The 12,438-nt window shown below is 54.0% G+C and overlaps 1 protein-coding gene across 1 annotated transcript; it reads left to right on the top strand.

The window, feature by feature from the left end:
* Positions 1-697: 697 nt before the first annotated feature.
* On the top strand, positions 698-9,156 carry LOC138068791 (ATPase family AAA domain-containing protein 2-like). The gene is made up of 14 exons (XM_068957502.1): positions 698-949; positions 1,591-1,699; positions 1,918-2,033; positions 2,702-2,876; positions 3,174-3,262; positions 3,620-3,779; positions 4,861-4,951; positions 5,175-5,452; positions 5,880-5,914; positions 6,900-7,095; positions 7,590-7,775; positions 8,249-8,384; positions 8,533-8,726; positions 9,136-9,156. Exons 1-14 carry the CDS (start codon positions 753-755, stop codon positions 9,154-9,156), a joined length of 1,983 nt encoding a protein of 660 aa, XP_068813603.1. The 5' UTR covers positions 698-752.
* The last annotated feature ends 3,282 nt before the right edge of the window (positions 9,157-12,438 follow it).

Raw genomic sequence — 12,438 nt, 5'->3', positions numbered from 1 at the left:
GGCTAATTCCCCACGCCTAAGCGGGGACATGAAAATGTCCGTGCGCACAGCGCAGTCCCAAAGTAGAGCTAGCTTCTGTCATTGTAGGGCCATCAAAGGCAGGTGAACGCCACACAGGGGAAGATGGCCGCGACTCTCCCAAGGACTATTACCTTCGACCCCGGAACGCCGTCGTCCAGTACCAAGAGCCATCGGAATGTGGGTTACAGGCACCGTTGGCCTGAAGGGCTGGTTGCTTCTGATTAAGGGTGGGGGAGTAGAACTTCTGGAATGAGAAGGTACATAGGCAGAGACAAACCAGAAACGATGCCTGGGCACTGTAATTACAGGGTCCTCAGAAGACGAGCAGACAGAGGATGATGGCGAAGGTACTCCCCGGGCACCTCACCTCAGGCAAACTGCTGAGGACACTCCCGCTCCCCGGGAAGGTAGGCTAGATGCAGAGCCTCTCTGAAGGGCTCGTTGCTTGTGTGTAAGTGGGATACAGGGTGGGCAATGCAAATGCATACACACACAGACCAATCAGAAGCTCTGTCTAGGCTCTGTGATTACAGGGGCAACGCGGGAAGGTGAAGGCCGGCAAGGGGAAGATGGCAAAGGTCCCTGGAAGCAGTATAACCTTCGAGCCAGGAAGACTGTTGCCTACTACCAGGAGGCATTGGAAGGTAGGTTCCACGCACAGTTTCTCGGGAGAGCTGATTTCTTGTGCAGAGTGGGCTCCACGTGGCTAAAGGAAAACAACTGTCATTGACATGCCCTGCCTTCATTCTGCAGGTCAGGCTCTCCCTTTGTCATTGAGATGCCTGTATCCTGTGCATGTTGCGTTTCTTGGCCGGCGTGCAGGCTCATTGCTGCTTTTTGTTTCTTCAGGCCCATCTTCTGAAGTCAGACAAAGAGCTGCGTCTCGCCGTGCCCGGTCACGAAGCCCGTGCTGCAGAAGAACGAGCAGGTCGGTGTATGGCTAGTGATAGTTCTCAGGGAGCCGTAGCGGTGCCTCTCCCATCACTGAGTAACACTTGTAAAGCTTTCCCGAGGGACGGTCACGAGGGGAAAATCACAGCATTGTAGCTGTGACAGTCGGAGGGTCTAGAGGAAGCAAGGCTTTTCCTCTGGGAGAGAAGATAGCTTTCATTAGCCAAGAGCTTGTAAAAAGGCAGGATTTGGGGGGGGGGAGGGGGAAGGAGCCAGTGATGAAGGATGAGGGTGGAGGTCCTGGCTGAGACTGGGTAACTGAAGCCAGAAGCCCCTGCCACAAATCGTCAGTAGACAATTTCATGGTGAAGTAGAACAATGATTTTCTTAACCCAGGTAGGCAATTTAGTGAGACCTAGAGGGAGAGTGTCTTGCTACGCTTGAGTAAAATGTCAGTCTCTTCTGTCCCATGATTGAAAATAGGTCAGTTTAAATTGGACAGGTGGCTCGAACCAAATTCTTCTTGCCTCTGAGAAATGAATATAGCTTCACAACATCCACGTTTATGCCAGTGTATAAGTGCTTCCACACTCTCTTGCAACAGGAAAAGCGCAGCTATCCCTCTACCTGCAGGTTCATTTAGAAAGCCCCTTGCCCTTTCTCCTTCTTGCACAACAGGGGTCTTCCCCTACACTCTGGGAAGGATGAACGCGAGGGAAAGCACGCGGAGGGAAGGAAAACGGGAACCAGCCTGCCGCAAGTGGACCCAGTGCAAACCGAGAGTTCGGTGAGGAGTGGGAACTCACTGAGGCGGTGGGGACCTTTCCAGTGTTCATGAGAACCTTCCTGACTGTGGCTGTCAACAGCTCCCGTGCTTCACGGTTTACTCTCGGGGAACTGCCAGGTCATCCTGAACCTTCCCTTTGGGCTGGCATAGGATACATTGGGAGGAAGGCTGCAGCTTTCTCTGACCTCTGACACGTCTCCTCTTGAATGTTTCCCTAGGTATGCTTTGATGGTGTCGGTGGTCTCGCTGACCACATTGCCGCTTTAAAGGAGATGGTGCTGTTTCCCTTGCTTTACCCCGAGTTCTTTGAGCGGTTCCAAATCCGACCCCCCAGGTAACACACGCTGCCTTAGAACTACAACATGCTAATTGCGCTCTTCTCCGGAGAACATGAAGCGCAGGTGCCAGCACACCTGTGTGCTTCCACATTTCTGCCCGGGCACAGTTTGCCCAGTGGCAGTAAACAGGAATTCCTTACAAATGGCTTACGCCCAGGCTAGACCTACTTTCACACCACAAGCAATGCTTTGTTGCAGTCAAAGGCTTGCTGTCCAGGGCTGTCAAAGCTGAAGACGCTGCAGAAGGCTCCTGGTTTAAGAAGGTGGCTTTGGGAGTGCTTCTGCTGGTTGGCTTCTGAGTGTTTTGGAAAAGTCCCCTTGACTAGTTTATAAGCGGGAAGGCACGAGGTCCGGCAAGTCACCTCTAAGCTGTTGTTTGACAGACCTGCTGACTTCCCGCCTCCCTCTCTTTGTAAGGCTCAGTCAAAGAGCTTCCGACTTTTTCCACCAGAAAGACAGGCTTTGTTTGCTCTCAAATCTTGCCTCTTGGGAACACTGGCACCTGTCTGGACTTTCCTCCCACTGGAGCTCTTCCTGCGCTCTAATACTGCAAGTGTTCTGGTCAGGCGGGAAGGCTGCTTTGCTTTCAGGACGGCGGTTGCCACAGGCACTTTCCCATGTCTTTTTATTGTAGCTACGGACATCTCTTTTTGTCATGTTGCAGAGGCTGTCTGTTCTGTGGGCCACCAGGCACTGGAAAGACACTGGTGGCTCGAGCGCTCGCAAATGAATGTAGGCAGGGAGACAAGAGAATAGCCTTCTTTGTGAGAAAAGGTGCCGACTGCCTCAGTCAATGGGTCGGAGAATCCGAGCGGCAGCTCCGCTCCTTATTTGAGCAGGTAAGGAGGAAATAGGTTGGGCCAGAGTTGTACCTGTACTTGTCCGCGGTGGACGTCTGTCAGCAGAACTCGGCCTCCTGCCTAGTTTGGCCGTGTCTCCTGTTGACATGGGAACATCAGTGTTCCCTTCTCCCGTGCCGTCCGGCTTGGCCTGAAGGGCTGGAAACCTTGCAGATGGGTTGGGGCCAGCACAGGCTCCGTGCCTTTGCAGCCACAAGGATCATCCTGCGTGTTCTTGCTGAGTAGGGCTGTGTTTTACATACACTCAGTAGCCCTGCATCTGTGCTTCCCTTCCAGGCCTATGAGAAGCGGCCTTCGATTATTTTCTTCGATGAGATCGACGGTCTGGCTCCTGTGCGCTCCAGTCACCAAGATCAGATTCACAGGTACCACCTTTTCCTTGCATTGCCACGTAATCGGCTTCGTTTCCTTTCCCGAGGGAAAAAGACCCAGCTGGTCCCCTGGAGATGACACACGCACTTCTTCTGAACTCCTCTAGTACCATGACACAGAGGTTCACAGGATTTTAAAGACAAGAGTTGAAATCGAGTCCCTAAGCTTGGTTTCTGGACAAGGCCTCTCTTGCCTTACCTCGGTGTTTGGGGCCTACCATGAGTCCTTTCCCTAATCAACAGCTCTTCCAGAAAAGCTTATCCTTTTTGAGTGACGTGACTTTGGAGAAAGTCGGGCGGCATGTAACAGCAGCTACTAAACCAGGCAATCCAACAACATTTCCTTGCCAGTTCAATTGTCACCACGCTGCTGGCACTCATGGATGGCTTAGACAGCAGAGGCGAGGTCGTGGTCATCGGCGCCACCAACAGGCCAGACTCCCTGGATCCTGCTTTGCGAAGGCCTGGCCGCTTTGACAGGGAGTTCCTTTTCACCTTGCCAAACAGACAGGTAAGGCTCTTCCAGCAACCTTCCTGCTACGGTGCCAAGGCCTCTCTTTACAAGAACACCCTGTTGCCACACACTGTCTCCGAGAGGGAGGAAGCAAAGAGGTGCCCTACGTGCTGGAGACCTCCCTGTTCCCCGAGCAGAACTGGGAGGGAGGCTGCAAACAGGAGTTTCACGGAGCCTGGAGCACACGGGCTTTCTTCCTCGCCCAAGCGGTTGCGCTTGGCTTCGTTCCTTAGTCCACCCAGGCCCTTGCCTCCTGAAGTTGCCTCCTCGCTCTCACTCCTCCACTTGGGAGAAGCTTAGGTGAAAGCTTGTGCTTGAGTGTGGCCGCGCTGGGAATCCTGGGAGCCGCCCAGGAGCATTTAGGGAGCTGCCATTGTAACTGGTCTGAGCAGGCAGCTGGATGGAGACGGGAAGGACACTGCCCAGATGCAACACTGGGGAAGCTTTCTAGTGGCAAGGCTTGGGACGCTTGCAGTTCTTTGGCAACATCCAAGCAGGGACCACAGAGCTACAGAGCAACCAGAAGTAACTGTTTCCTTTAGAAAATAGAAACTCCAGGAGAAAGTGGAGCCCCGGCTTTGGTGCTTTCTTTCCTTTTCTTTTTTTTTTTTTTTTCCCCCCCCCTCTTGGCTATCCCAGATTCTTTTTTCTTGAGTTAGCGTGTGGGGAGCGGAGAGGAAGGAGAAACACATTATTGGATCGAAGGCTCGTAACAATGCACAACACAGTAAGAAAACAGGAAAGAAACAGGAAAACAGGAAAGAAACAGGAAACACTTCCCTGAATCTCTGGCAAAGGTCGGAGATGAGCATAGGCACAGCTTGACGTTTGCTCGTTCAGGGGTAGAGGTTTGAGTCAGAATTATTGTTTCTCCTACTGTAGTTACTCCTCCTACCTACTGGGGAAGTACTGAGCTTCGAGAAGCAGGCAGTGTGTTACTAGAATGCACACATTTCTTAACTTTAGCAGAGGAAGACAAGCAAGTACGGGAATGTGACAGTGGGGCTTTTGCGGATGTTTCTTTTGTTTCTGAGAAAAAGGTTGCAGACAAGCCCAAATGTAACCATCTGGCTTGTAGGCTCGCAAAGAGATTTTCAGGATCCACACGAGAGGCTGGAGCCCAAAGCCATCGGACACGCTGCTTGAAGAGCTGGCTGAAACATGTGTCGGTAAGATGAAAAAGCGCTCCGAGTTCCTGCCTCTGACTGGGTCCTGACAGCGTCTGAGCTTGTGCCAGGCAGTAGCCAAGCTCCCGAGCCTTCCCTTCCCTTGTCTCTCACCACACGGGAGGCTGTGCCTCCCAGAACGGAGCGTCCCTTGGCAAAGCCTGTCCTTGGCTCCTCTGAGCTGCCTGAGACTGACGGACCTTTTGCTTCTGCTCTGCTGAATTAGGATACTGTGGGGCCGACATTCAAGCCCTCTGCGCTGAAGCTGCCCTCTGCGCTCTCCATCGCCACTATCCCCACATCTACACCAGCAGTCAGAAGCTGCAGATCAACGTGGCTTCCATTGAGATCACTGCAACCGATTTTGTGCTGGCTATGCAGAAGACTGCACCAGCTTCACAGAGGGCCGTGGCTTCCCCCGGGCAACCACTCCCACCCGCCTCCAAGCCACTGCTTCAGAACACGCTAGAGAGGCTCCTAAAAGGCGTGCAGAGGGTATTTCCCCACGCAGCCCTTGCACTCCAGAAGCACCAACAGCCAGGTAGGGCCGTTACGTTCACTGCCGTCAGCCTCTCCCAAAGCAAACCCTGCTAGTTTGCGCCAACAACAGAAAGAAACCCTTGCGGCAGGCGGAGGGTAAATGGAATGAACGGTAGAGAGGGCAGAGCTGGGAACTCCTCCCGGTTCACAGCAAGGGAACTATGCGTTCTCCACTGAAGCAGCCAGCTTCTGGAGGTTGTCAGCATCATCTTTCCTGGGGTTTGGCACTGATTTAAGGCTTGAAAGAGGAGGCAATATGAGGGAGTGTTAGGCCGTGCCCTTCCCTTCCTTTCCACACTGGGAGTGTGGGCTCCCGCTGCAGAAAGAAGTGGCCTTGCTGGCTGCTTTAGGTGTCCAGGAACTGCGGAAGGGCTTCCTGCTTGTCCTCTAGCTGTACTGTAAGGAGAAGAGGAGTTTTTGCCACCAGTAAAACATAGCTTAGGCAAAGGCAGACAGTTTGGGGGAAATGGCATTATTCCGTGTATGCCCAGGCAGTGAAGACATACAAGGCAGTGGGTTTCAGCCCTCAGTTAGAAGCTGGCTTAGTGCAAGGGAGGGCTGCAGACCTTCAGGAGAGTTAACAAGCCTCTCTTACCTTCTCACGGTACCAATCCTTCTGTAGAAAACGCCTGCATGGAGAGTGAGGAGGCATCACCTTCTGGACAGCAAAAGGAAACCTTCCTCCACTTTAACAGGTTGTTAAACTGCCCGCGACCTTTTGAGTGAAATGCTTCTGATTGATTGCTGGGGCTTTCCCAAGTGTCTTGGCGGTTGCAGGTGGGAGGGGTGGTAGATGAGGGAGGAAAGAAGACCTTGCCCAGGGTGTCTGGTATCCAAAACTGCAAGAAGCAAGCACAGAGATAGAACTAGGTGCTACAGTTGTAAGAAAGCAAGGAGCTGCAGCCGATCAAGCTGAAGGGGGCAGCCTCCTTTTCCTCCCCCAAAGACATCCACAGACATTAGGGCATGCTGCCCTAATTTCATGCACGCTATTCCTCAAGGAGAGTTGCACTTGCAACCTAAGAGACAGCACCCAAGGACAGATGAAACAATTGGAACGCAAGAATCAAGCAAGTAGCCCCCATTTCTATGGGCTTACAGGAATGTTGTTATTGAGCCTAGCCACTTTTGCCCTTCCTCACATACAGCTAAGGGCTCTCAAAGCCCGCGTCATTTGCTTTCCCAGAAGGCTTGTTCTGCCCCTTCGTGACCACCACCTCCGTTACCAGCTGACCACTTTCACCTAAGCTTGACCAGTGCGGAGAACTCAAGGCTCCTCAACTCAGGACATCCTGAGCGTGAGAGCTTCAGCGGGGAAGACAGGCAGACTGGTGTGTGCTGGACAAAGACAGACACCTTCACCAGCTGTGTCTTGACTCATCGCTTTCTTTCCAAACTGCTTGTCTTGCAGCTCTTCTCCTAGCAATGCTTGTGGCCAGCCAGCATGTCACCGGCCCAGGTTCCTAATAGCTGGAGAGCCCGGCTACGGGCAAACTTCTCACTTGGCGCCTGCACTCTTACACGCGCTGGAGAGGTTTGCCGTTCACGTGCTGGACCTGCCGGCTCTCTTTGCTAGCAGCACGCCACCTGAAGAAAGATGCACACAGGTACCGCTTCTCTCTGCAGTCTCACAGCATTAATAGACTTCACGGGCTTAGCGGAGGCGGCCTGGCTTTCCTGTGCTTTCTGTGGTGTTTATGTTGTGCTGAAGGAACCCTTTTCTTGTACACTGAACAGCAGAGAAGCAGCATGTTGTGCAGGAGCATCTTTTCCATTGCAAGTGCCGCACAGTAAGGCTGTTGCTAGCAGCTCAGGGAGCTCCAAGATGCTCTTGAGAAACCTCTCTTCCTGGCAAGAGCTGCTGCTGCTGGCAGCGGGCTCCGCAGAGCTGTTTCCCTTGCCTCTTCAGGCTCTCTAGCTCCCAGGAGGCGCCTCTGCATCTGCCTGACTGCTGGTCATGCCCTTTCGCCAGCCTCCTTCTTTAGCAGACTGAACGGCAACCCCGGTTTGGGGCCAAAGAAAAGGGTTTCTTTTCTCTCAGCATACCACAGGTATGCTGCTACTCGCTTCAGTGGTCTTCCCCAAACTTCCTTCTTACTAGTTGGTCCGAGAAGCCCAGAGGACAGCACCCAGCATCATTTATATGCCACACATCCATGCCTGGTGGGAGGCTGCTGGAGTCACCTTGAGAGCTACGCTCACCACACTGCTAGAGCGCATTCCACCTTACGCTCCAGTGCTGTTGCTCGCTACTTCGGATGTTTGCCATGCAGATCTCCCGGAAGAGGTATTTCTGCCACCGCTTTGCCCGCTTTTCTCAGTCTCATGATAATTTATCACTCCCTGAAGTACCTCAATCCTGTGCCCTCCTAAGCACTTGGACATTGCTATTTCTAGGGCACCCTGCTGGCATCTCCTCCCTCGGGAGTTGCCACAAGGCTTCCAAGTGAAGGGCGGCAAGGCAAGGCAATCCACTGCAGGCCACCTAGGAGCTGGTGCGTGCCCTCCCTGGCCTCACTGGAACCTCGGCTCGCTGCCCTGAGCTTTCATCCTGGAGGTCTTCCTTACAGAAGACGCCCTCCAGTGCCGGGCTGACCCACTACAATCTTGCCGTGAAGGCCAAGAAGCAAACTTGTTCTAGTCTCCCCCTTATTCAAAGCATTCCTCGGCTTCCCTGAAAACAGTTTTCACCTGCTTGGAGTAGAGCACGAATCTGCGGGGGGCCTTAGGGCTGCACTGTCTTTTCTCCTCCCACCTCAGGTGCAAGCTTTGTTTTCGGAGCTTTATGGAGAAGTCTTCAATGTCCAGCCACCCAGCAAGGAGGAAGGGAGAAAGCTTTTTGAGGACTTGCTTCTCCACCAAGCTGCTCCACCTGCTGCACCACAAAGGAGAGCAGGTGGGAACTGTCCTACACATAGAGCTTTGCCATCGGTAGCTTAGCAGCTCTTTGGCATGTGTTTGGGTATTTGATTTCCTGGCATGACTTTGTACTCTGCTTGTGTCGGACTGCCATCGCTTGGCTAACCTGTTCTGGTTGACTGAAGGTTGCCACGCACTGGAAGTCCTGCCTGTGGCATCCCCACCTGAGCCTCGACTGCTGGCGGAGGAGGAAGAGCGGCAGCTGGAGGAGCAAGAGGAGCACACATTGCCAGCGGTGCCTGCAGATGCCAGTACGCCCCTGCCTGGTGGCAAGTTCCCTCCTGTTTTCCTTTTTGTCTTGTTTTGCCTTGTGCACCAAGTAAGAGGACGATGCTCGATTTGGAAGACAGAACTGCTTAGGTAACGCTTTGGCTTGCTGCTTCTGCTATCTCTGTGCAGCTGTATGCAGACGAAAGCGAAGGCGGCCCACATCGCCCTCGGAGAGCCAGGCAGAGAAGAGGAGGAGATGGTCACCCGCTGCTGAGAAGGAAACTCACATCTGGCTCAGGGTAGGTTACAGCTCGCTCATCTACCTTTCCTTCCCGCTCTGCTGCCGAGCCTGGAGCTCTCCAATATGCCAGCGGAGCTGCAGGCAGGGCCAACATGCAGCTAACACAACTGGAGCCTTGCTCTTTCTCTCAAGTAGGTCCAAGGAGCTCATTTCCTCCATGGAAATCCGGTGCCATGCTTAAGTCTGTTCCCTGACGTTTCACTCCTCCTTTATTTAGCGATACGAGAAAGTAGGATGAGAGTTGTGTTGGACTGCCTTCTTGTGTGTGTGTGAACACATTGAGAGCCTGCTCAGAAGATCTCGTGCTACTGTAAATGTCTACTGTCTGGCTTTTTTCTTCAGCAGCTGCTGAATGCTGTGGGCGAGGCAACCAAGGACTGCAGCATACGCCACCTCGAGAAACTCCATCTGCTGCTCAGCCAGTGTATTTACCACCACCGGCAGGACAATGACAAAACTCAGTTAATCGAGGTAATTTGCTAAGTAGAGCCAAGCAGCAATTGTATGCATCTACAGATCCTTTTATTTTCTCTAAAGAACTCAGCTACCGAGGGTTTGCGTTTGTCTTCCAGCTTATAGCTAGCTTGTCTTTGTTTGGTTGGTGACTATTATTATTTTTTATCTTCTTTTTTTTTGTTTTAGGAAATGAAGGAAGCAATTGAAAACTTCTCCCGTGCTCAGTAACGTGAAACTCAGAAAAGGGGCGTCTAGAATATATGAATAAAGCTCATGTCAATCCTTTGAAGGTGTCTTCCTGGCTGTTTTGCTATTGTTGCTCCTTCAGAAGCCTCGCAGTGCTGTTCAGAGGCCCCTCTTGCACCCCTCCATCCCATTCCCCCTCTTTCTTCCTCCTTGATCCCCTGCCCCACACATTGCTTACTCCGTTCTGCACGGGTCCCCCCGTGAACAACTCCAAATCCTCAGGACTCCTCATCACTTGCAAAGCCCAGGTTATCCCTCTCCCAGACTATGCCTGTAGTGGCCTCAGGGCCAGGTAAGTAGAGACTGGAGGCTTTTGGCCTTTGCCCTTGTCTGTTCTCCCTCGCCTGTCAGGTTCAGGTCTCTGTGGAGTTTTCTTCTCACTTGCCCCTTGGTCCTCGATCAGGTAACCTTAATGAAGCAGAGGCTCTCGCCAGCCACAAACCCTCCCAACGTCTCCCCAGCACTCTCCTGCTCGCCCCCTCCCCATGTTCCCCCAGCAACAAGGCTCAGCACCTTCTCCACAAAGGCACCTCAACGCACACGCGCGCACTGCACACACGCCCCAGTGCTCTCCTGAGAAAAAAAAAAAAAAAAGCCCCTCGAGTGGTTATGTGTGGAAAAGACGAGGCATTGGCCAGGTGATGCTTCCAGGTAGCACCAGCGTGCGGAGGGCACAAGTAGGAAGGGGGTGCTGCCGAGCGTGCCCTTTGCAAGTGAACAAGCTCTTTCCTGAGCAGCTCTTGCTCCTTTCATTGAAGAGGCCAATTTCTGCTCTGCCAAGCAGAGAGAGGTTGACATCTCGGACACTTTGCCATGGCCTTCCCCCAGGCTTCGGACACCTCTGTACCACATACACGCAAGCGAGCGCTTCTTTGTCCCACTCCCGTTGCACTTGGGTGAGCAGAGGCACACGGACAGGAAGGTGACAGAAGGCTTGCCTACACATGGACCTGTCTTTGGTGGATGTTCTCCTCCCGAGCTGCGTGAATATGCTCTCCTGCAGAGACACGGGCATGCTTACACAACTCTCCGGCTCCGGAAGAGGCACCGGCGCCCTGAGCGGGCTGCCTTCCTGGGCTGTTGAAGCCAGGGGCTCTCGGCAGCCTTTCTGTCCCTGTTGGCTTTCTTGGGCTGCGCAGTCGTGTGCCTTGCAACCGCCTCGGTTGCCCCCTTGGCATCCTCCAGGCTCCTTTGGGCACCCTCAGATCCCTTCTCCAGGCACGCTCACGTGCTCTCTGCCCCTCTGCCTGTGCTCAGATCCCCTCTCTTCCCCTCATGCATGCTCAAGTCTCCTCTGGTCCTCTCCCTGCAGCCTCCCAGTCCTTCCATTTCCCTCTGCGAAGCACCTCCTCCACGGGGAACCCAAGCAGTGTGAGGGCGCTGCGAGTATTGTAGGCTGTGTGCGAGCATCACATTTTTCTTCTGCAAAATGAGTGACTTTGGACTGAAAATGGGGATTTCGGCTCATGAGGATCACATTTTTCAACCCTCCCCCCTCCCCCAAATTAGCACCCACCCCAAGCCCACTATTCCCAGTGGATGTCCCTAATGCAGAGGCTTTTTAGTGCCGAGGGAAAGAAATGACCATTGCCAAAAAGGGTTTGGGTTCTGCTTTGTTTTTCTTTTATTTTTCCCAGGCTTTGACACTGTTGGGACACATTCCTGGTGCATTTGTCTGAACGCAGTTCTCAGGGTGAGAGAGCAAACCCCTCTGCTGCTTCACTAGGCTCGGCCAGCTCCATGCTCGTGGCCTAGGGAAGCAACAGCTAGGGCTCGGCCCTTCCTGCCCACAAGATCACTGAGGGCAGTCACAGTCTTCCTCTGTGTTCATTCGGTTGCTCCCTTAGGCCTGCCTTCCTCAGCAGAGCCTCTCCTTGCCAGCAGGTGTAGCCCAGCATCCCCGAGGTGGGGACATGGCAGGGCTGGAAGGCCTGAGGGGAGCCCCAGCCTGGGGAAGCCCTCCTGTGGCTGCGCCTGCCCCCTGGCGGCCTCGGGGAGTGGGCAGGGAGGTGGGGGCATCTCCCCTAAAGTGCCCCAGGCAGCTCCCCTTCCCCTTGCAGGGCCCATCTTGGCAGGGCCTGGCCGGTCAATGCGTCCCTGCAGCCCCTCTGTGACATGGGCTGGGGCAGGACGCAGTGAGCGCATCACAGCAACAGCTTCCCCCTGCCCACATCGCCCCGGGAGCCTGAGCTGAGCCCACGCGCTTGGCGGTGCTCTCGCTACTGCTCTGCTCTGCTCTGCTCTGCTCTGGAGGAGCTGCTGGGCCGGGAGCAGGAGGAGGCGAGAGGAGGTGGTGGGACAGCGCGAGACGCTGTTTGGTGAGGTTCCCAGCAGGACGTTGGAGAGCAGCGGCTTCTCCTGGCCGCAAGACCTATTTGGACTAACTCGGGAGGCTGCGAATTCCCTCTGGGCCCCTAGGGAAGTCCTCTGGCCTGCTGGAAATTGCCCGCTGTGGGAGCCCCTCCATTATAGGGCGCTGTCGGGGCTGCACAACTTCCACGCTTAGAATCTTGGCTCCCCAGCAACACGTCCACCCCCGTGTCACTCGTGCCTCCTCAGCTGTGGTGAGAGGACCTTTGGCCCTTGCTCCAATAACTGCCTCCTCCTTTGCTGCTGCCAACACAGGTTTCTCCTGTGACGAGTGTTCATGTAGCTGTGGGTTTCGGAGTTACGCTTGTGCTCCTTGGTATGGTGGAGCCAACCTGGTTGGCAGGAGTGTTTTGTGCAGTCATGGCTACTCCAGTCTTTGAGGACTGAGAGGGTGCGTGAGAGGAGGAATCATAAAGGTGCTTCATGTCTGCAGAAGCTGCAGGCAGCT

Source organism: Struthio camelus, chromosome 11 (genome assembly GCF_040807025.1).
Source record: "Struthio camelus isolate bStrCam1 chromosome 11, bStrCam1.hap1, whole genome shotgun sequence".
Taxonomy (NCBI): Eukaryota; Metazoa; Chordata; class Aves; order Struthioniformes; family Struthionidae; genus Struthio; species Struthio camelus.
Note: the sequence above shows the minus strand (reverse complement) of the source record. Positions and strands in the feature narration are given on the sequence as shown.